This window comes from Callospermophilus lateralis, chromosome 1 (genome assembly GCF_048772815.1).
Source record: "Callospermophilus lateralis isolate mCalLat2 chromosome 1, mCalLat2.hap1, whole genome shotgun sequence".
In the NCBI taxonomy this organism is placed as follows: domain Eukaryota; kingdom Metazoa; phylum Chordata; class Mammalia; order Rodentia; family Sciuridae; genus Callospermophilus; species Callospermophilus lateralis.
The window spans coordinates 90,737,458-90,763,069 of NC_135305.1; the positions used below are offsets into that span (position 1 = coordinate 90,737,458).

A 25,612-nucleotide genomic window follows, 5' to 3' on the forward strand; every position below is an offset into this window, starting at 1 on the left:
ACAATTTAAAGAGTCAGGACACTTACCTCTCAGAGAGGTGAAAGATATTTATAGGTCACATAGGACTTCACAGTAATGACAAGGTTCTATTTTTCATTTGGAGGACAATCTCATAGTTGTTAATTTTGTAAATGTGTTCATAACCATAACTTCCCTACACTTAAATGTCCTTTTATGTTTATCCACTACTATAGAGAATAAAAAGCAATAATGGCATACTATAACAACATAAAGATCATCAGAAAGCACCATATATATACATATATATAAATTAATAATAGAAGACAAATGTTTTTAAAAGATAATTCATCAACATCAACTCATCAGTCTTGGGACCTTTGCTCTGGTTGCTCCACCAGCCTAGAATATTATTCTCTGTGGTATCTATTAGCTACCTCCCTGTCCTCCTTCCAATCCTTGCTCAGTTTCCGTCTTCTTAACATGATGCAATCTGACCATGTTACTTGATACCTGGATCTTATATCCTGTGACCCTGGCACTACTGATCTGCCCTATCCTGATTTGTTTTCTCTTTAATCCTTATCATCCTCCAATATGCTAATTTACTCTTTTAGCACACTCATTATTTATTCTGTCTTCTCTCCTTCCTCACACTACTAGAAGACCAGCCACATGAATGCTAGAGCCCCTAGTTCTAGTCACCCACCTGTCCAGAATGCTTAGTGGTAGATGCCCAGTGAATGAATACTTCATTTTACCAGACAGCTCCAAATATACTACTGCTGCATATTTCTTTCATGAATTGCTTTTACTGATAAAATATAAATTAGATACATCCTCAAACAGATACACTCTTGTCACTCTTCACTACAGCCAAAATTAAAACTCTCTGGGTGGCCTATGTAAAATGAGGTCTGTCAACTATATTACAGTGTTTGAACAACCCTTATCTTAGTTATAGAGTCATTTTACAACTAGTTTCAACAATAAGTAAATCAAATATTAGTCAGAAGTTCATCTTAAGATCAAACAAAACAAAAACAATTAAAATTCATTACCATGTGTATATAAATGATCTTCCGTAATTTATATATATCAATATACCCCACAACATATACTGCAAATAATGATGCAATCTGAAATTTAAAAAGAAATTAAGTTAAAAATAAAAATAATATACATACAAAATAAATAGGTATAAAAATGCAGGAAAATCATTTTGTTGCCTTAAATTTATTTATAGTTACACAGAAAGTGAGATTATGATTTTCCTTTATCTCCCAATTTATTATTGAGTATGGACAATTTATTAACTTGGCAAATTGTGCTTGATTTTCTTCTGTCATATACAGCAAACATGAATTATTTACTTTGTGGATCATCCAAAAACAACACTCATTTTTATATCAGGTTGACTATCATTAACATGTATAATTAAAGTACTCTGATCCATAAAAAATATGAAAATGTAATTATAACATATCCATTAATACATAATTGGGGAAGGTACATTAAGACTCAAAAATAAGCAATACATATTTATGTAAAAATAATGATTTCTGATTTTTTGTCACTCTTCACAAGTATCTCCGTTAGTGTCGTATTTCACTAGTATAAATATTCAAATATTAGTTATAATGAAATTTATCAAATTTCAAATTAAAAGGAGTACTTTCACTACAAAGGTACTTTTAACTTTCCAATTTGAAGAAAATTGTACATTATTAATCAAGAATTCTAAGACTATTAGAATTATTTAGATGGACTGATTAAATGATGACACTATCTCTCTTATAAAGAGGTCTTACGTCAGACAATGCCTCTCCACCCTTCTTCATGGAGAAAGCCATTCAAATTAAATCCCATGCCTCTCCTACCACACATACATACATAGCAAATTGAAACAGCTAAATATTTAAACATATAACTTAAATTACAGTCTTTAAGGATTTTATCTCCAAATAATCTACAACAAACATTCCTATTAGTAAAGACAAACAAAATAACCACCACCACAAAACCAAGACCCAAACCAAGATGTCTCTTCTTTTAGTTACCCATGGGGAAACCATACTGCTTAAAAGTGACTAATAACACACACTCCCTCATAGTTGTTATTAATATTATTTTACTTCATATAATAATAACTCTAGAGGAGTGTATGTTGTTATTCAACATAAGAACCACAGAGGCATGTCACCCCCCCCACACACACACACACACACACTCATACACACACACACACACACACACACTTCACTAACTGAAAGCAATGGGGAAAGTAAGATCCTTTTTTACTCCAAAGGCTAAACAATATATACAACACCTCCATGGTAGAATCTTAAAGAGATGATCTCAGGGATAATTTAAATCAAAAACTTCTTTGGTTTGATGACATTTTACATGTCATCAAACCAAAGAAGGTAAAGGAGTCTAAAAGATAAGATCAAAGGAAGAAATAAGTAAAAATCAGGTATATTTAAAAAAAAAAAAAAAGATGAATGAATCTGGCTAAGTACTGGGTACTTTGTTGAGTCTTAATATATTACCCTCATTTGATCCTAACCACAACCCAATACAGTGGGTTCTTTTATTTTCTCTATTTTAGAAAAGAGAAAATTGAAACTAAGAAAAGTTAAGTTTTTTGTCAAAGTCAAGCAGCAAATGAATAGAATTTGGACTCTCATCTAGGTCTGACTTCAGTACTGAAGAAACACATTCCAAAGAATATTAAAAAGCAATTCATCTACTGCTTTATACAAATATGGCTAGCATAATAATAAAAAAGTAGGAAATGGGAGGAAAATGAATACATAATAGCTACCTTGTTTTATATGTCAATATTTGAAAAGAAGGAATGAATACATGAAAAGGTGATAAACTGCAAATTGGGAGGGGAAATTATAAAATATGAACTTCATTAGCTATTTATCCTCTTATACTATGTATAGTTATCCTACATGTAAAAAATACAGCACTACGCATAAAAGTAACACATTTTACTTAAGAGAAATACTATAGTTATTTAAAAGAAATAATTAAAATTATAATATTAGTTCTCTTTTAAACCCACAAATATTGAGTAACAAAGATAAGCCTTTTATAAAATGGATTCATAAATGCATTTTTCTAGTAAGTAAATAATACTCATTAATAAACAAATCTTGCACATTTTCTTACTCTGAACTTTCTTTAAAACCATTAAATGAACACTTTAGGACTTAGAATCATATAGGAGCTCAGTTATAATGTTATACAAATGAGTTCACTTAATCAAATGCTCTAAGCTTAAATCACTTTAAAAATATAATAACCTTACCTGAGTAAGAAGTACAAACTGAGCAAACTGCCATGGAAGCATGAAAAATATATTGGAAATGCAGAGCGCAATCAAGCTTCCTCTATAAAGTTTTGTAGCCCTTGAAAAGGTAAAATAAATATCAGTAAGTTTAACAACAAAAGAGTCTAGCATGGCTTCCAACTACCGCAATTTAGAATCTCCAACATGATGTGTTATAACACAAACTGAACATAAAATGAACCAATGGGTTAGAAATTATATCCTCTGACACCCAATTACAACAATTTTCTATAAAAAGTAAATGTCCACTTATTACTGTAAAAACACAAAACCCTGTCATGGAACTGCCCAGGTTAGTACAGACACTAAATTTTTTTTCCAAACTTTTTTCCAACACTTAAATGTTGATTCAATAGATTCATCAGTTGGAGAGACAGACGGTATCTATGAAAAAAAAAATGACAAAAAGCGAAATATTCTAAATGCTATATAATACACACACACACACACACACACACACACACAAATGCTGAAAGAATTCAGAATCAGAGCTGAGCAGCTGAGAAGATTTTGTGAGGATGTAGGATAAAAGTTGGTCTTGTACTAGTAGAACATAGAAAGAAAACTAGAAATGGAGGCAAAAGTGGGGCAGGGGAGGGCAGTTCTGGAGCCATCTTTAGAAGATTCACATTGATACTGACTTGTGATTTAGGAGAATTTGGGGAGGGTGAGGTGATTCATCTTTTTTCCTAAATCTGAGCCAGTGCAAAGTCCCTAAATATACCCAACATTCTTTACAGAAGTAGAGTGTGCACATGAACATACCAAGGGTAAGCAGCTTGGACAGAAGAAAGCAAACCTTCTTGGGTTACAACCCCCTGGTGCACTGAGCATTACCATAGAATGCCTTTCTTCACTTCTTCAAATAGTCCTTCCTCAAAGGACATTCCTCTCTGCTCTTCTAACCCAACTGAAGTTATTTTTAAACTCCAGGTAACCTAAATGAATCACAAAATCAACTAGATAAAACCCAGCTTTTTTTTTTTTTTAATGTAGACGTTTAGAGGGAAACAGAATAGATAAGACTGCATCCTACCCAAAAAGTTTTGAAAGTTTCTTAGATAGAAATTTCTTTACATCTCTCTACAGCTTTTTAAAATTTTTCCTCTTTCATTTTTTTTTTCCCCATGATGCTTGTCATGGAATGCAGGGCCTTGCACATCCGGACAAGCACTCTATAACTAAGCTACACCCCTGACCCCTCACTATTGCTTCTGGATACTAAACAGTATTTCCATTTTATGGGTAACAAGAGACATTAAAGATATCCAAGTAGAATTTAATACTAATCTGGCAATTGGTACAGAATGCACTGGAGGGGGATAAGAACAAACAGAAACCAATGGAATTCTAACTGGTGATGTATGATCAATACACCACTTACCCAAGACAAGAGAAATGAAAACATAAATATTGCCAAGAATAATGAAGGAAAAACTAAGACTGTGCTGTTATTAGGTGGCTTACAAAAAATCCAAATTTCTAAAAATTCTTAAAAATTCAAACCTGGACAAAATTAATTTGTTAAAATACACAGCTAACCTTACTAATAATTGATTACCAGCATTTAGGAATAGTTTCTTTTCCAGTTTTATCACAGTTCCCTCTGCACTGCAGCAAACTTCAACACAGCTCAGCTGCTTCTTGCTCACCCAAGCCACTCACCCACACCTCCCTCTCATATTATCAGATTTTTTACTACAGATAGAAACCAAGAAAACTAGAGGAAACAACTATCCTTCCAAAGAGGAAAGGAATCAATAATAAAGGTGAAATACCAGAAGATGTGGACAATCAGTAGAGATGAAGTCATTATTCCTCAAAAGAAAGACAAGAAGTCTGCCAAGGATCCAGAAAAGAGGATGTGGTTTCCCAGCTGTCAAGACTGCACTTCCCAAAGTGCAACTGTCATTTAGGAAAATAAAAGTAGAGCCAGTCCACTTCCAGCAACCTCACACCAGCCATGCTAGGTAAGTAGGGAGTCATGCCAACAAGAAGAAAAGAAACAAGGAAAGTTGCCCCCTTAACTGAGAGCTTGATGAACTAGCACTGGCAAAAGCAGCATAATGAGGAATATGAAAAGGAAGACATCAACCAAGATAAAAACAGAGTATGAAGATTTCTTATGATTTATTTGGAAGACTAAAGGAAGAGCATAAAACAGAAGTCCTTGGAGAACAAATCAAGAGAAGAACCCAACATTAAGCAGCCCCTGAATGCATGAAACAGCAATTGGAGCAACCTCACTTGTGGTAGGTAAAATAATGGCTTCCACAGATGACCTCATCCTAATTCCTAGAACCTGTGCATGTCATTTGACATGGCATGGGGGAACTAAGGTGGCAAATAAAATTAAGATTTATAATCACCTGACGTAAAGAGAGAGAGAAATTATCCTGGATTATCCAGGAAGGCCCAATGTAATTACAAGGGTTTTGACTGGTTTCTTTTGTTTGGCAATATTGGGGACTGAACCTAGCAGTCTGCCATTGAGTCACCTCTGCAGGCCTTTTTTATTTTGAGAGAGTCTCACTAAATGGCCCAAGCTGGGCTCAATTTTTTGATTCTTCTGCATTAGATTCTTCAGACGTTCAAACTGAGATTACAGGCTAGTAGCTAGGATTACAAGCATGTGTCACCATGCCCAGATCAAAAGGGTTCTTAAAAGTGAGAAAAGCAGCAGCAGAGAACGTTGGAGTGAACTGACAGAAGAAGAATTCAATCCTCCATTGGTGGCTTTGATGATGGAAGTGACCCTGAGCCAAGAAATTCAGGCAGCCTATAGAAGCTCGAAAAGGCAAGTAGTAAATGACTCCCCCAGTCCCCACCCCAGGATCCAGGAGGAGAGCATCCCTGCCAACATCCTGAGGTTTAGGACCTCTGACTTATAGAACTATAAAGTAATAAATCAAAGTTTGTGGCAATTTGTTATCATAGCAACAAGAAACTAAGACAACCAATTAAGACAGTACAGATGAACTCAGCAAATGAAGCAGCACCATTCAAGCTCCACAGGTTACATCAGATTAGAGAGTAAACAGGAGAAGAATCGAAGGTTTGCCTTCACTGGATTTAAAACAGGAGCAGAGGCAGAAGAAAAACTGGACTGAGACACTAATGGGTAAACCAGTGTGTTCACCACAGGGAAAAAAGCTAAGATCAAGAACATGGATGTGGAAAAATGCTTCAGCAATGGTAACTCACTCTCCTACAACACAACATTTCTTCCAGAAAGTCTGAAGAGAGACTATGTCTCAAGGTGCCCCAAAACCAACAGGGCAGAGTTAAAGGTTATTACTTCATAAACATTTACTTTATTTGAAGATGCTACAGAAGCTTAAAATCCAATAATAAAAGAGGATTTAAGAGACAGCAATAAAGCTAGAGTTGCAGACTTAAAAAGCTGATAATACAAAAGTCATCTCCCATCCCACCTGTGAAAGATCTATCTGAAGACATGACGTAGGGGACTGGAAGCCATGTACTGGTGCTATACCTGCTGAGGTCATTACACAGGTAAATTATTGAGTATAACAGACTTTAACAAGTTTCTTTTGAATTCAACGGAACACTGAAGGGCATTCTGAATCCCAGACAGCGTCAGATTTTTATCACATTTTGTTCTCTTTTTCTACAGGCTCCATTTTGTTTTATATTTACCCTCTGAAGCAAGGCAATGTATATGGAAACTCAGTATGTCAACAGAAGGGGAAATGTTCTCCCCTGCTCTCATTGGTGCTTGAACTAGCTGAAGATCAGATGAACAGGAAAAGCCTGAACTTCTAGCATGAATTCTCCTAGAACACCTCTGGTCTACTGGGGAGTTTTCCTTCTATTCCTACTATCTGACAGTCAGGGATACTAAACAAATATAGGAAGACAAACTACATGTGTTATGTACCTGATGATGACGACTGTGTGAGGTGTTCCTGACTTCAAAGGACTATATCTTACAAGATTAAAGTATAGCACACATAATCTCCCTATCTTTCTGCCCACTTTTGGGAGACTGCAGTGGTAACAAAAAAAGACTTGGGTAAGCAGAGAAGAAGTGAAAGCTTTCCTTGAGCAGTCACTGAGGACCACTAAGAGAAAGCAAGAGGACTAGAAGGCAGACAGAGGAAACGTCTTCAGTACTATGGATTTGCAAGTTACACTTTTAAAGTATCTTTACTAATTCAACATAACAAGGTCATCTTAATTAATTTATTATGTTGGCTTTTTTATTATGGAAACTTAAAAAACACTACTTTAGGTTATTGGGGGGAGGAACACCAGAAAACCTAAGGACAAATGAATATTACCTGAGAATATGAGTCACAAGCAACATCTGAAGTACAAGGAAAGGATATGAAAAGCTTTCGCGGAGAGGCGGTGTCCACATCACACGGGTACACTGAAAAAAGAACAATCAGAGTGTATGATATACTTGCTAAATTTGCTAAGTAAGACACAGAAGTGAAAGCTGCTATTTATAAATGCAAAGAGAAGTACATCTCACACATAATTTAAATGACATATTATAAAACAAGTTACTGGACTTTTAACAAACAGCAAAATTGGGAAATAAGAAATCTTACTGAGAAACACACACAAGGATAGATGTCTTTCCTTGAGTGAGAACAAAGAGAAAGACAAAATTTTTCTTCTCCATTCATGAGTTGATGGACACATTGGCGAATTCCTATCTTAGTTACTGTGAATAATACTGCAATGAACACAGAAATGCAGGTGTGTCTATTATATACTGATTTCATTTCCTTTGGCTACATACCCAATAGTGGGTTTGTTGGAAATAGGGTAACTATTAGTTATAACAACATATAATATATTCCAAAATAACCAGAGATGTACAAAAGTTCCCAGCACACAGAAATGATTGATGTTTGAGGACATGGAAGTGTTCATTACCCAGACTCTGGTCTCTAAATATCATTTTCCACTAACAGGATCCAGGATTCCTTGGAAAATAACTGATTCTATATCTGGGGACAAGAAAGTACAAGGCAATACTAGGACAGTAGAAGCCTTCAAAGACTGAAGGACACACAAAAGCACTAAGGGACTAAGAACAGTACCCCAAAGTATTAAGCACCTTGGAATTAATCCAATAAAAGAAGTACAAGACACAAAACACTGCTGAGAGAAATTAAAGTAAATTGATACAAATGAAGAGATATAGCCATGTACATGGAGTAGAGCTGATTCAATATATTTAGGATCTAAATTTTCTCAACTAATCTAGAGAGTCAGAGTGATCACTATTAAAATCCTGAAAGGTTGTGTTTGTGTTGAGGAAGAAAGCAATAATGACAAGCTGATTCTAAGATTTATACAAAAACACAAAGGATCTGAAGAGCTATGGTAATACTAAAGAAGAGCAAGGTTGGAGACTTTACTATCAGATATCAAATATACAAAGCTACCTATTTAGTGTGATACTAGCTTAAAGATAAGCAGACAAATGGAACAGAATTGAGTCTAAAAACAAACTCAGAAATATATAGTCACTTTATTTATGACAAAAGCACCACTAAAAAGAATGGTCTTTTTAACAAAAGGCATTAGGTTAATTGGATTAAATAAAATAGTGCTAGGAATATGGCTTGGTAGTAAGCACTTTCCTAGCATGTGGGAACCACTAAGTTCAATTCCCAGTAGGAAGGAAGGAAGAAAGAAAGAAAGAAAGAATTAAAAATTACTCTTAGCAACGGTCAATGCAAGGACTAACTCAGGAAAGGATCATCAATGGATAGTATAACCTTGTGGTCAAATGTGATAAGGGAACAGGATATTCAGTGGCTCAAAGTATCAACCCACAACCTCTTAATCAATGTAGAAGGAAAAGAAGCATTCTTAGAATAGATACATCTTGACAGTCACCACCTTAACCATATGACCAAGTAAACTCAATAATGAGACAAACTGGTCTTACATGCCTCCACATGCACAACAATGAAAAAGACACAACCTCATCTACGTCATGTTGTTCACAAAAATATCTAATCTAAATCTATTAGTGATGAAATAATAAGACGAATCTAATTTGTGGGGTTTCTACAAAATAATAGACCTGGACTCCCCAAAAACATCAATGCCAAGGAAAAGAAAAGGGCAGGGGAACTGTTTCAGATAAACTGTTCTAGATAACCAAATGCAGATACCAAATGCAATGTATGATCTTAATCCGATTCTATATCCAAAACATAACTTACTGGAAAAACTGTGGAAATATAAATATGGACTATAATAAGTTATTATTGCATAATTTTCAGTATTGAACTTCCTGAGTATGATGATAAAGATAAACTGTGATTATATAGGACTTGCCTTGCTTTCAGGCAATAGATACTGAGGTATTGGGGGTAAGATGTCATCATGTCTGCAACTCATTTTCCAATGGATCAGAAAATTTTTTGTGTGCAGGGGTGTGTATAAGAGAGAAAGCAAATGTGGCAAAATGTGAAAACCTGTAAATGAAAGTGAAGATAAATACCACATGATCTCACATATATATGGAATCCAAAAACATCAAACTGATTGAAACAAAGAACAAAATGGTAAGTTAATGGGCTGGAAACAAGGGGAAAAGAGAGGGATGGGAAAGCAGAGAAAATTAACCAAAGAGCACCAAGTTCCAGCTAGATTAAAAGAAAAAGTTTTAGTGATCTATTGTATTACACAGTGACCACAGTTTATGCATTGTATAATTTAAAATTGCTATAAAAATAGCTTTTTAACATTCTGATAAAAATATTGATAAGGTAAGGAGTATAGTTATTAGTTTTGACTCTTTGGAGTACAGTTTGACTATACTCCAAAAATACACTCAATAATTCATCAATTAAAATAAATAAAAATTAAAAATAAAATTTTAAAAGAATCATCTCCCTACTTAGCAAACATGAGCTAATCACTTATCTTTTAGTGCTTTCATTTTAATGCACAATGGCATATTATTTTCTATTTATTACAAAAGAATATTACATAAGGGTCATCAAGATTGTTCAAAGTATTTTGAGAATTTTTTTCCAAATATTATATAAGTAACATAAGAAGCCTGACAATAAAAACATCTATATAATTGATTATGGAATACATAACCTCAATATGATTGATCATTAATTTGGGCAACTTATAGCCCCTTTATTTTCACTTTTCATATTTGAAGGTTTTGTTTTAAATAATTTGATTAATATATTTGTGCTATATATTTCCTACTTTGTTAAGGCAAAAATTTCTCTCTGAGGGAAAAAAAAATTTTAACTATATCATATATCCAGTACAGGACAAACTAAATAATGGAATAGAACTAAAAAGCAAGTAACAATTTACAACTATTTGGGGGACACATAAGCAATTCAGTCAAGTGATTAAAACATTTCTTCTATAATAGTAAGATACTAGTCATTAACCAATAGCAATTTTAGTGAAGAAAGCTCACTAGATACATGAATAGGCATTACCAGAGTAAATACTTCCATTCATATAAAAATTGCATACTTTAGGCAACATTTTTAAAAAATCAGAAAAAAAGGTCTGAAAATCTCATAATCTGAAAGCCAAAATATATTCAAAATTATGTTTTCAATTACTTGAGCACTCAGTAACACTTTTCCCCAAAACTGTAGTTTACACTATCACTTTTTAAATAGACGATATTCCACACACAAAAAAGTCACTTTTAAAGCTACATTACATCTAAATGCAATTGTTTATTTGGTTATTTCAATAAGACTACAATTCTAATTCTAATCATATTTATCTTTTCTTAAAAAAGTGATGTCTAAGCATGTTAAAATAAACCCAAGTTAGCTGAAAAAGTAGCAAAAAGAAAATCTATCAGTCTGAAAACTCAGCTAAGTAGTTTGAATTCCATTGTTAAAAACTGAAAAGATTTTGTAAGAAATGATGTTCTTGCTACACGAGCATCAAAATTATAAGAAAAACATAAGATAAGGAATTAACAATCCAAAGTTAGACATGGAGGGTAACACAATGAAGCTTTGTGCTTATGAACAGTGGTCTTTCTAACTGCATCTTGGCTCAAAAACGTTAAATAATCCCTTTCCTCCAGCATCTTGTTGTTAATATACAATGCTTCTTTCTTCTATTATTAAGCCATTATATCCCATTTCTTAGTCATTTTTAAAGAATCTTTGCTTCAAAATGTTTCATAGTCCATACTATCACAATGAACACCATCCAGTAAGGAAAAGTCAAATTATTCTTTTCTTTTCTTTCCTCAAAACTCACACTACACTAAATAACTTATGTTACACAGCAATCATTTGTCAAGCATCTTCTCATCTACAAGGCCACTCCAGCTTTATACTTCTGTGATTCCAGGGAATTAAGTGCATATTAGTGGACTACCATTAGTAAAGTACATTAACTTTGCATGATTACTTATTCTTAAGAGCTTTTTAATATGCACACATTCAAATATTGAAGACAGTGTATAAACTAAGAAAAGATGAAGTCACTTGACAAAAAGCAAGCTGACCTTTCTGAACAGAGATATATTTAGTAGAAAGTTGTTTACAAATATGATTAAAGGAAAGAAGTCACTGTCACTTTGAATTTATATTAAAATTTAATTTGAACTAAACTTTTCGTAATAGTAATAAGAAGTAAAAATAACACTTCAAGTTAACAATTACATAGCAGTTATGTTCCAAACATTGCTTTTGGCATTTTACACAAGTGAATTCATTTACTTTTTGTAAAAATCCTCCTATAAAACTAGAATATCATTATGCCAATTGCCAAAAGGAAATAAAGGCACAGAGAAATGAAATGACTTGCTCAGCTAGCACAGCTACTAAATAATAGTCAGGATCTGAACCCAGGCAACCTAATCCAGAATCTTTGTACTTCACAATGCTATTTTATTCAGAAAGCCCACAGACATTTGCAAATGTGTAGGTATAATAAAAATTCCTTAAAGGACAATTAAAAGTATATTGTTCCTTAAATATGAGCTTTTATCATTTTAAAAAGAATTGCTATAGATCCACTATTTTCTCAAACCAGTAATAATAATATCATGTAAAAGATATAAGGGTCATGAAAAGTTAACTTAAAATAAAATATTACCACTTAAATTTTGGGTCAAAATGATAAGATCAAACATTTAAAGAATGCTACTACAGATTAAATTTAAAGAAATTAAAGGAAGAAAGCTGTATTTCCAAGGTTAATTCTGAAAGCATTTTCTGACCACCTACCTCTCCATGATTGAAAAAGAAGCATAACACTGTAACCAGGCCTCCCAATCGACTTCCACTGGAAAAGAGGATAAGAAAGCACAACTCAAATATCAGAAATCCAGTGCAACCTAATAAAACCTTAAAATAATATAACATGACAATCTTTCAGAACTACAACTCTTTCAGTCACACTAGATTTTACTTATGCTAATTTACAAAATAATTTATTTCTCCAAAGTATTTGTCAAAATACATTTCATTTTTAAAAATCTCATTTGCTATCTTCAAAATGTGTACAGTCAGAAAAGCAAATAACCTGAAAAGGAATAGAAAATGATCAATAGTCATGCTACTGTGCATCTTCAGTTGGATTTTTCTTCTTTTTTTCCCCCAGCACCACATATTTATCTATGTCCTACAACATTTCTCAAACTATTTTCCTTAGGATACATGACATATATTAGAGAAAGGGAAGAGCGGAAAGTGAAGAACTCTGAAACAGTCATAAAGTTGGAAACCACCACACTGTCTAGTCAGCCTGCTCTTAGAAATCCACAAAGCATGTCAGCACACTGAAGACTTCATTCACTTCCTCCCAAACCGCCATCCCCAAATTAGTTTTGAAAAGAACATACCTAGGAAGCACTAGTTTCCAGATAAAAGTTTTATTTCTCACTTATTTATAGAAAAGTGAAATTAAATACAAATATCAAAGTACAACCTTCAGGTTTATAATTTGCTAAGAAACTACAATGGTAAAGTCTGTCAGCTCTAAAAACTAAATCTTGATTTGGTGTTATAGTTAAATATGAATTGTCTCTCAAAAGCCCTGTGAAAGATAATGCAAGAAACTTTAGAGGGGAAATGATTGGGTCATGAGAATCTTAATACAATTAGTGAATTAACCCACTGATAGTATTATCTGGGTGTTAACTACAGGCAGGTAGGGTGTAGTTGGAGATGGGGAGGGTCCCCCTGTGGTGTACCTTTGGGCTGTTTATTTTGTCCCTGGTCAGCCTAAGCAAGAGTTCTTGCTCTGCTTCCTGATTGTCATGCCCTGAGCTGCTTGGCTCCACCACACCCTCTGCCTTGATGTTCTGCCTCATCTTAGGCCCAGAGAAATGGAGTCGGCCATCTATGGACTGAGACCTCTGAAACCATGAGCCCCAAATAAACTTGTCCTCCTCAAAATTGTTCTTGTCAGTTCTTTTGGTCACAGCAATGAAAAAGTTGACTAAAACATTTGTTTAAGTAAGAGTAAAATGCTCCCTACTTTCCTCCAAGCCTGGGGAGAAGAGTGGGTTGCTTTTAGGTTTTCTCCATCATTTCTTTCATCTTTACTCTAGAGGTGTTCTTATTCAATTCAGCTCATGTTGCTTTTTCATTATTCTACAATGTCTTTCTTTCTTTCTGTCCATCTACAAGTACCTGTACAACACACAGAGGTCAGAAAGGTAACAAAAAACCTGAGGGCGTGAGTATTGTAGGCCACTATATGTACTATCAGGGGACATATGAGGAAAAGTGAAGGGCATCTTCCTTTTCTCCTCAGGCAGATAGACAGGGCTGGGATCCCCAACACAGGGGGCCAGCTGGCCTTAGAAAAGGAAGAGGAAGAACACTGCATGTTTAGTGGCAGGTAGTATGTGGAGTTTCCATTTTCCCTTATGGATCTGGAGGTGCAGCTATCTGCTCCTAAAGGGAAAGGTGGCAGCATTAAAGATTTAAAGACAGAGGAGAACAGAAATACCACTTGCCTTTAAGGAGAAAAGTAACTAGGGAAAGCAAAGGGGTTGCTGAATCTTTAAGGGAGCAACTGAGGCTCAAGACTTTATAGGGTCCCTAATTGGAGAACTGTGTAACAGTTTTCTACCAGTTATCAGTCTGGACTGGCACAAGTTATAAAGGGGCAAACAAATGGAGGATATTGAACAAAAAGTGGCTGAATGATACATCATAAAATAAGGACACATTAAAGAGATATAAGTAGTTCAGGCCAGGACACTATGCCAGTCTCCACTTACCACAGAGCATGCTGGCGTCCATTTCTGTATCACCTTCATAGTACCCAATACATTTAGACTCTTTTAAATCTGCTCTTCAGAATAGGTAACAACTTTTTTCTCACTGTATTTTGATTTTTTACTTCCCTGCCTACTAGAATGGAGCATCTCCATTTTGTTTTGATTTTTTTCTTTTCTGAACTGCCTGTTCACAACCTTGTTTATTTTTATAATAGATTGTCTGCTTCCTATTTAAAGATTAGAGTTATCAAATCTCTGGCTGTCGTACAGGTGATGAAACATTTTAGTATAATTTATGATGTATTATTTTAGAAAGAAAATTTTAAATTTCATATAGTTAACATGTCAGTATTTTCCTTTATTTCATCTCTATTGCCTACTTCATCTGTGAAGGTTTTCACCATCTCAAAAATATAGCCTCCTAAAAATTCTTAAGTATTATTTCAATTTCATTTATTATCTGAAGAACCCTACTTTTGTTCTCTTTAAAAATACCCAATTATACCCAATTATGCCTATTCCCAGAGAAATGAAATATGGACTTTATCATATGTGAATGTCTTATAATGCTAGATAAAATCTGTTTTATAGTCAATTGACTTATTCTGTATTTTTTGTGTCTCTATTTTTATTACTACAGCATTATGGTAATTTAAACACATTAATAAAGGAATCTCCCCACCCCAACTACTCTTATATTTTTAAAAAATACTTTTAGGGCCAGGCATGGAGACACATCTGTAATTCCAGTGACTTGGGAGTCTTGAGAGAGGAGGATCACAAGTTCAAAGCCTACCTCAGCAACTTATTGAGGCTAAGCAACTTAGGGAGACCCTGTCTCAAAAAAAAACATAAATAGGGCTGGGGATGTGGCTCAGTGGTTAAGTGCCCGTGTGTTCTCACCAACTTACTTTTATATTAATATCTTAATCAGTTCCCTTTTTCAGAAAAATAAAACAAACAACAACAACAACAATAAAACTTTTTGAGTTTCTGGCCAGAATGACATTAAATTTACATATAATTTAGAAAGGATGTTCATTATAATGATGGTAATTCTTTCCATTGGTTGCCCAGTATATCTCTCTCCACTTATTAAGTTTAATTGTATTTCCTTAAATAAAAACTTTATGAACAAGCAATATAGTGGGCAAGCATCTAAAGTTAAAACTTCTAGAAATACAGAGGAAAATATGATAAAAATCTGATCATAGTAGACTACTGTAATAATATTTGCCAGGTTATGTTAATTAAGGAAACAAAGGATTTGAAATAGATAATCAATAAGTTTAATTCTGTGTATAGATAAATAGATTGATTGACTGATTTTTTACTATACTGGGAATATGTTTGTTTGTTTGTTTGTTTTAATGTCCCTGGAGTATTCATCTACAAAGACACCTCATTCTCTGACTATAGTCAAAAACAACTTGGGCTGGGGATGTGGCTCAAGCGGTAGCGCGCTCGCCTGGCATGCGTGCGGCCCAGGTTCAATCCTCAACACCACATACAAACAAAGATGTTGTGTCTGCTGAAAACTAAAAAATAAAATATTAAAATTTCTCTCTCTCCTCTCTCTCTCTCTCTCTTAAAAAAAAAAAAAACTTAAACCACAAAAAAATGAAGAAAAAAATTGGAAAAGTCACAATTCCAAATTTCCTGACTAAGTCTCTAGATGCAGTTTGTCTTAGAAGTCCTACACCCTTCCTCAACAGGTCCACAGCCCACAGGGAACTGAGGCTGGACATTCTACTGAGGGTTAAACCAGTGTGACAACGCTTGCTTCTCAACAAATTACAAAAATAGGTTCCAATCCAGTACATCCACAAATATAGACTCAGTTTTGCTCAGCTAAGGGAGAAAGATTTTCTGATAAACATATATACTCACAAATCTAGGGGCAGGGAAGAATAAAATGTGTTTATCTATAGGCATACTCTGAGTTATAATCACTATGAAATGGTGTAACTTCCAAAAATCAAAAATAGCATCCTTAACATTGAATTCCCTCTTATCTTGAACCTAAAGATTGTGTCACTTCATTTTGCTAAACAGAAAATATGAAATAATCAAAATGTTTAAAAATTTTTAATTTTTCTTTTTCTATTACAGTTGATCAGTTGACATTTCAGCATTCCCTAGTGGTTAAAAAAAAATAAGTTTCTTTTGCAATATTACCACCAAAACTGTCAGGAAAAAAGCAAGCTCCTGTTATGTAATTATTAAAACACTTCTAAGCTTGCTAAACATTTACCACATTTATTCATACTTCTCATTCATTTTTTGAGCCTCAATTTCCTTATATAAAATACAGACATATTAAAAATTAAAAATACTTTCTTTTCTAAAATGTAAATATTTTTATTCAAACAGTTTTTAAAATTTTAAGATTTAGAAAAGTATTTTTAAATCTTCAAAATTCTTTCCAATATTAAAATTTAATAATTCTATGGTTCTCTTCTTTCCTATCCCTACTGATTTGTAAAGATTCAAATCAATCATCAAATTTTGATGGGCTTTATTAATCACTGAGATTTTTAGCTGTATTCATATTAAGAATGATGAAACATACAAAATTCAACAACTGAAAAGGTTAAAAAAGGTATCATAGTTAATTCAAAACTATACTAAATAACTAAGTTTTCTTCTTATATAACTAAGAAAATGAAAGGATAATTTGGAAATAACAAATTATTTGAATAATCAAATATCCAATCTCACGTTTGAGAAGGCTTTGACCCTTTCCAGCCTGATGACGAAACACCAGGCAGGCATGCCTCACAGATGAGAACCTTCCCATATACCTACCTACAACAGTGGGAATTCACTAGTGCACAAAGACAAGACAGAAAGTAAAGACAAGGAAAGAAAATGAGAATTAAGAAGCATTAATAAAGTTCTTTATGTGGACCTCTCCAGCCTATTACAAGCAATTAATTAATGCCTTTATCTCTTCAATGGCATTAAGAAAAAAAAGTATTTTATTTACATTATTGTGAACTTCCCAATTCTCTGAAGTTGACATGGTACTTAGTACTGAGCTTTGCCCATAGCAGAAATTCAAATGGTATCTGAGAGGTAAACAAATACATAAATACCATTCAATCAAGCACTGTTAGCATTCATTGTTTTAGAACCTTGCCATCAAATACTCCATGCCTCATGTCACTACTGCTCTTGAACACTGGTTCAGATATGGGATCCCATTCACAGTAAGCACCTTGTGGTCAGTGGAGCCTCTATCTGTCAACCATGTAACCACTTGACTCCCAAGCAGTTTTTTTCCTTTGTGCCCTCCAGTGGCTTCATTCCACTGTGAACAACAACCTACTCAGGCTTTCAGATCCTTCCTTTTCCTTCTACTGGAAATATCACTGCCTTCAGCTGGTTCCCTGAAATCTCCTCCCAACTCTACTGTTTAATATCTGAGTCTATCACTTCTCTGCATCCTACTCCACATACTAGCCCAGGCTGACCTCCTCTTCCACCTGGATGCCTCAAGAGCTTCCCTTGTGGCCTCCCTGTTTCTAGGTCTGCTCCCTCCACAGTGTATTTTCTACGATCTTTAAAAGCAAACAAATTCAATCAATCTCACCTTTCACTATTATCGCATTTCTCTCAGGGTCAAATTCAAACACCAAAATATGTCTAAAATGCCTTGCAGGGTCTAGCCCTGCTACTCCTCCACAATCCTTTTATGATTCTTGCTCCTACCCAAGCTCTGTGCTCTAGCTGCCCTGTCCTTATTGTAGTTACTCAAGTGAAAAAAAAGAAAAAAAGAAAAAGAATCCCATAGATTTTAGTATGAAAAACAGCATAGTGAGGGACAAGGCTGGTGGGGAAGCACAGGCAATCCTAGTGAGATGATGCTAAAGTGTCTTCAAGTGACAGTGACACAAACAGAGAAGTGAGAAGACTCCAGAGATGTTCTAAAGAAAGAAAAAAGATTTTGTGAGTACTTGGATTGCAGAGGTAGGGATAGGGAAGCCACAAATATCTCCCAGTGGTCAGACTAATATCCATTAGTGTAGACAGAAACGTCATTTGCTAGGATGGTGAAAACATAATGCAGGACAGGTTTTTAGGGAAAAGATGCCAATATTTTCAACCAATAACTTTCATCAATTTATGCATACTAAAAGAAATACTTATCTTTTAAATATTCATATACAACTGTTAGACCAAATGGGTTTGATCATGGATGTGATAGCAGGCCAAGTTAATAGAACATTCAAAAAAACAGCAGCTGGAAAAGTTTGAGATGGTGTAATTCACAGCATATTTAAAATATACGTCTAGCCAAAAACCCCATCTATATGAACAGAGTTTGAATTTTTAAAAAAGTTAGATAATGAAAAAAATCAATAAAATCAATTAAATATTAAAAAATAAACATTATTCAAAAAAAGTATAGTCATTATGAAACTACAAAAAAAATCAAATACAACAATGGAAACAAAACAGGCATAAAAGAATTCACAGGTGAGGGATAGCAGGGGATTAAAGAATTGAAATAAAAAGCTGTTATATTCTTTCACAGAGTCTAAAAAGAAGACTGAATAACTTCATAGGTAACTTTGGTTGGATGATGAAAAGAATAGAAAAATTAGTTACAATGATTATTCACTTTAGTTGTAAAGAGAAATATTAAGGAAAATTAAAAGGGGACTTTGATATACAGACTAATTTTCTAGGTCCTCAGAACTACTATAACTCCTCTAGAAATAAAGTAGTTTCAAAAAGATTCTCTCTAGTATAAAAGGAGCCACTCTGAACCTCCAAAGACCAAATAAATAAATAAATAAAATAGAAGAACAGAAAATTAGAAGATGAACACAGTATTTTCTATGATTGGTGGGTCCATATGTGGAAGAAAAGGCATCTTCTGCTGACTAGCTATTTCCACAAAAGGATGGACAGGCTTTTGTCAGAAAAGCTGAGAAGCAAAAAAACTCAAAACCCTCAATAGAGACAGAGGATGGTAAACATTCAAATGAAGAGGAACAGAGACTGGGGTAGATCTGAGTAGCCACAAGGATACTGAGCTTCAGACATGAAATCGAAAGGAATATTAAATATCTTTAGAATGTTCTTGGGAAAAAAAAAAAAAAACTCTCTCTGTGCATGAGAGGAAATGGGAGAGGAAGAGGAGGGAACTCTGGACCCTGCCTCAGGAGTTGGACTCAGGCCCTCACATACGTAAATGTCCCATAAGTGGGTAGAGAGACATTAATTATCCAAGTGTCACTTCCCCACAGAGATAAACAAGAATCTCAAATGCCCCCTCAACTTTGTCTATCTGCTGACCATAAACAAAGGCTGCTGAAGTTACAAGATGAAAGGGGCCTGGGTTTCCCCCCACAAAGCACTTTACAGTCTGATCTTCTATAATAAAGCCCGCCAGTTAAGAAGTCCTGTCTACCTTACCTTCCACCCATCCCTTAAAAGCTCCCTCATTCTAAAATAGAAATGTCAAGCTAAGGATTAACAGGCTATAGGGAAGCTTTCAACGTGAAAAACAGAAAATAACACAAATTCAAGGGGGAGCCAGAGACTACGTAGGATGCAGAAGAAATGTTTAACCCCAAGATTCTTTAGGAAAGTTGGAACTTTCACAAAATGGACCATAAAGCCTAACAGACAAAATGAAGAAGAAAACTCCAAAGAAAATTAGATTTTAATTCAAAAATTTCAATGTCCAGACAATAGGATTTTGAAAAAAAAAAAAAAAAGAAAAAAAATTGGAAAAGGAAAAAAATCATATAAGAGAAATAATAATAGAAGTAGTGTTCTCCAAAATGAAGTATGTACATGCCCAGACAGGGAGAGCCCAAAGTATCCAAGGAAAAGGATGAAACATTATCTATCCACTTCACAAACTTTGCACAACAACAAATATAAAAATATAAACCCAAAAGCTTCCAAAGACAAAAACAAGGCCACAAACAAAAGGAACAAATGGCAGAAGAACATTAGACCTTTGAAAAGCCAAACTGAATCTCTGAAGACAATGAAACAGTCTTCCAAAGTTGGAGGAGCCAGGGCTGTAGCGCACGCACGCCTACAATTCCAGCAGCCTGGGGGGCTGAGACAGATGGAGAATTCAAAGCCAGCCACAGCAAAAGCGAGGCATTAAGCAACTCAGTGAGACCTTGTCTCTAAATGGAATACAAAATAGGGCTGGATATGTGACAAAGTGGTCGAGTGCCCCTGAGTTCAATCCTCGGTAACAACAAGAAAAAAAAGTTGGAAGAAAAATAAAATTCCATAACCAGACAAACCAGTAATCAAGAATAAAAGTGAAATAAAGAATGTTCAAACATGCAACATGTGTGTATTTTAAAATGACCTCTATTCATACTGTTACTTGGGAATGAGACCCTCCAAAATGAAAAAATAAACAAGAGGCCAAAATGGGGTCCCAAATGGGGTCCCAAATGGGGTTCCAAATGCAAAATCCCAAGCAGCAATGAATCAGACGAGAGAAAAAGGAAATTCTCAGGAGAGTGGTGAACAAAACTTCCAGAATACTGAATACAGCAAGCTTAGAGAAGGGCCAGTCGCGTAGGATGAAACCAGAAGACAAAGGGCTCCAGAAGGGAAAGCCCCGGGACTCCATGTTGGGGAAATGAAATAATGGATTTTATACATATGGCAAAGTAAAATGTGAGTGTTTAATAGTTCAATTGTAGAACTGGTGAGGAATTATCAGTGTATAGAAAACTAAGCAAAACTAAATATTAGGCAAAAAGGAAAAATGTTAAAGTTACTAAATAAAAATTATTTGCACTATATGACCTATTAGCAGTGACCGGTGTTCATACAGTCATAATGAAAATAACTGTTACTACTAGTTTACGTGTTAGATCTCTAGAGGTTTCACGGATTTAAAAGTGGTTTTTGCTAGACAAAGGGATGAGTGGGGTGAGGAAACAGAAGGGACAATTGCTGTGTTTTATCATTAAAAAGGTCAAATAATACCAAAAGATATGTGTGTACACACAAAATAATGAAAAATAATTTTTTAAATGTACTACAGATAGAGTATCTGTAAATATGAAATTAATTCTGAAAAACTGAATTTCAAAATGCTCCAAAATCTGAAACTTTTTCAGTATTAACATGATGCTGCAAGCAAGTCTGATGGTTCAAAGTACATAAACTTTGTTATATGCACAAAATTATTAAAAATATTGCATCAGATTTAGGCTGTGTGACATAATGAGATACAAATGAATTTCATGTTTAGATTTCAGTTCCATTCCCTAGACATCTCATTTTTTATATAAATATACACACAAAAAGAAAGCCCAAAAATATTCCAAAATCTCAAAATTCAAAACACTTCTAGACCCAAGTATTATGAAAGTAATATTCAATCTGTAAGAAATATCATATCCAGTTATATGGCACATTAATAGAAAGAAAACTGTCTAATAAACTCATTTGTAGACCTGTTGATATTTGTCAGACAAATATCTACAAGAACAAAATCATAAAAATGTTCCAGGTAACACTAAAACAGATATTCTTACTAATTACTAAAATAAATGAAATAGTAAATTTCATTTACTTTAGCTCAAAAACTATTGGAAAAGAAACTTTCCAAGGAACAGACTGATTTGACTCAACCAAAACTAGGAAGTTACGGGCACAATTATATATGGAGGATGATGAATTGGGTGGAGATGTGCAATCACAAAAATGAACACTTAGGGAAACAGAAAATGCCATATACAGTATGTTATCTTTCCATTTTAGTTAAAAAGTCAACAGAGTGATTCTAGAAAAATTAACTGATGAGGAAACTATTAAAAATATTATAAAATCACGTGATAATTTTTAAAAAAGTTAAAAATCGGATCCTAATAAATGACAACATTAGAAAGAATAAACTTCTAGGTATCAAACCAAAATATATAATATACATAACAAGTACTGCCATAAGAACAGCAAAATCCTAGCATCCTCAGGAAATGAAATACTACAGAGAGGAAAATGGAAAGCCTATATTCTTCTAAGTACCACTATTAAATTATTTTAGCTGAAACTTTTTAATAAAACATAAATACCTCTTTTTGGAATAGGCATAAACCATTTCTTCTTCATATTTGAGGTCTTTAAATACAAATTAACTAAAGCTGTAGACAGTTTAATTCTTACAGAAGTAACAGTTCTGCAGATAGCAGAACACAAACTCCGGAGCCCCTATCTGTGTTCAAATCCTAACTGAAACTGAGTAGTTCTGTGACCTTGGAAAAGTTACTTGACATCCTATGCTTCAGCTTCCTCATCCATAAAATGGTTTTCCTATTTCATAGGTTATCATAGGATTGAGTTTATGATCATAAAGAGCTTAGACTAAAGGCTTGCAAATAATGTCTTAAATATGTATTTCTTCAATAAAAAAATAGTCCCAGTAAAGATCAGAATATGAAGAAAGAAAACCTCAAGATGGAGTCCACTGGAAAATTTTTCCTAAATTGGTAAAACTGGTAAAGTTTATATGAAAGATAATAACCTATTTTTATTGGGCCTTTTATATATGGCAACAATGAGCTAAGTTTTTCCCTCATTAACTTATAAATTCATTCACTTTATCCAATCAAACATTATTTTCTGAAAGCAGATATTCTCCCAATTACTTGGCAAACACTATTTCATTCTTAGATAGAAAATGGTGTCTTCCAAACTCATTTATGTCTTTTTCCCTCCTACCTAATCACTTTTAAAAATTCTTCCATAATGTCCCATTTCAGTTAACCTTTTAGGATTCTGTTACAATCCTAAAAGATATTTGTTACAATATATTTTGTTTTATATCAAAAGGTAAACCAAAGAACTGGTGGTCACTTTAAATTCTCCTCACATCATATTCAAATTATATAAAAATTCAAGTTCTACCATACAATTTTAATCACAAAAACCTACCACTGCCAGCTATCTAAGGCTCCTAACATGAAAAATAGAGATCAAAATATATTTAAAAAAGCAATTAGGAGATGCCAATATCACCCAGACAGGAAAAAAACAAAAACAAAACAAAACAACAACAACAACAAAAAGCATTAATACCCTCAAAAAGAAATTAGTCCATGAAACAAAAATAAGTACAACTTTTTTTTTTAAAAAAAGGGATGTTCATAGAATAAATAATTCTTGTAAATTAAAGCATTCCCAAAGAATTGAAAATGCAATAGTAGTGTTGAAAAAATAAGTTATGCTGGATACAATTTTCTGAAATACAGAACAAAGTAAAAGATATTAAAAATGAAAAAAATTATGTAAAAACTAGAGAATTGGGAAATAGGAAGTGAAATAGTCAAATAATCTAACTCATGAAAGAGAAAACAATAAATTAAAAAAACAATCCAAGAAAATTTCTCAGAAATTAAGGACATACTGACAAGACTAAAACTAATCCAATGTCTAAGATAAATGAAAGCAGATCTATACCAAGACATACTGTTGTGAAATTTCAAAACAAAGAGAAGATTCTATAATATTCCAGAAAAAGGAAAGAGAAAACATCACATACAAAGGTTTTAGAAATCTAAATAACATTAATGTCTGGATAGCACCATCTTAAGCAAAACAACAATAAAGAACACCTTCAAAATTCTCAAGGAAAGTGTTCTCAAATCTAGAGATGAATATTCAATCAAATAATCAAATAGGAAGGCAAAACACAAACATTTTCAAATATATCAAAATATACAAATTCTTATTTATCTACCCACTCTTAAGAGCTACTAGAAAAAGTACTCTAATCAAGAAAAAAAATAATAAAACAGGAACAGCACAGGAATCCTGGAAAAGAGAGCAGCAAAGGAAATCCCACTGGCATAGTTCTATGGTTTGGATCTTAATTGTCCCCCAGTGACCATATGCTGAACTCTTGTTCTCCAGCTTGTGGTGCTGTTAGGGGATGGTACACATGTTAGGATATGAAGCCTAGTGGAAGGAAGTCAGGTCACTGAAAGCATGATCTTAAGAGAATACTGGGACCCTGGAGCCTTCCCTCTCCTTGCTTGCCAGCCACCATAAGATGAGCAGTTTTGCTACATTGCATGCTCCCTGCTCTCATGTTGTGCTTCATCACAGACCCAAAGCAACAGAACCAGCTGACCATGTACTGAAACCTCTGAAACTCTGAGCCAAAATAAATCTTTCCTCTTTTTCAGTTGTTTATCTCAGGTATTTTGTTACAGTGATGGAAAACTAACACAAATGGTTAAGGAAATTGCCAAGAGGATAAATGTGTACAAACCACATTACACAGACAGTCCAGGACCAAATACTGACCCATGCCCCAAATCCCATCAGCTAAAGACACTCATTTCACTCACAGAAGTTGTTTTTGCTGATGTGCTCCTCAGAGAAGAGTATATGGTGGTGAATTTAATAACAGAGTTGCTCTTGCATCAATGATATTTCTGCTGGACATTCCACACCACTCTAAATTTCTGCTAGATGCCCCCAAAACTGAATCTTACACTTACCTCAGGATTGGCTCAGGACCTTGCCCACTGATGTCCTGAGGAATTGAGCTACTGGTTAAATGCCTGCATGTGATTTCTCACAGCTGGCCTCCTCACACCAGGCTTAGTGCACAGTCAGAGTACTGCAGTCTCTCAGAGGGAGTTACAGTCTAGGACTTGGGCCCCTCTGGCTAGTCATGATCTTGGTCTGGTGCCTTTATTTAAGGTCTTGGACAGAGGTCCTTTTTAGACATCTCCTACAAAGTGGGCAGAAGTTTTAAGACACTTTTCCCCACTTTCAGACTTAATACTTGATCCTTTTCCACTCCTGATCCTTCGCCCATTCCCCTGTCCCCATTACAAGATCCATAAGACTGCCAAAGCCTTTTTAGGGCTCTCTTAACAGTGAGATGACCCTCTAGTTGTGACCCTTAACTGGGGTAGGAGGATGCAACAGGTAGAGTCAGTAATTTCTCTATATCCCTGGAAGCCCAGTTCCCTCTCAAAGTTCAGCTTTTTGTGTTTGATATTCAGTTTTTCAAAACCAAACAGTATGCCATTATTGAAGGATAT

At 34.3% G+C, this 25,612-nt stretch overlaps 1 protein-coding gene across 2 annotated transcripts in view; it reads right to left on the bottom strand.

Moving 5' to 3' along the window:
* The window catches only part of Dpy19l1 (dpy-19 like C-mannosyltransferase 1), a 93,205-nt gene that overhangs the window by 34,776 nt on the left and 32,817 nt on the right, over window positions 1–25,612 (bottom strand). For both annotated transcript variants that reach the window (XM_076836174.2, XM_077107903.1), the window contains 4 exons: window positions 12,553–12,610; window positions 7,627–7,718; window positions 3,281–3,380; window positions 1,020–1,097 (listed from right to left, as the gene is read on the bottom strand). In XM_076836174.2, the coding sequence (XP_076692289.1) occupies window positions 1,020–1,097; window positions 3,281–3,380; window positions 7,627–7,718; window positions 12,553–12,610 (328 nt within the window). The remainder of the gene's footprint in view (window positions 1–1,019; window positions 1,098–3,280; window positions 3,381–7,626; window positions 7,719–12,552; window positions 12,611–25,612) is intronic.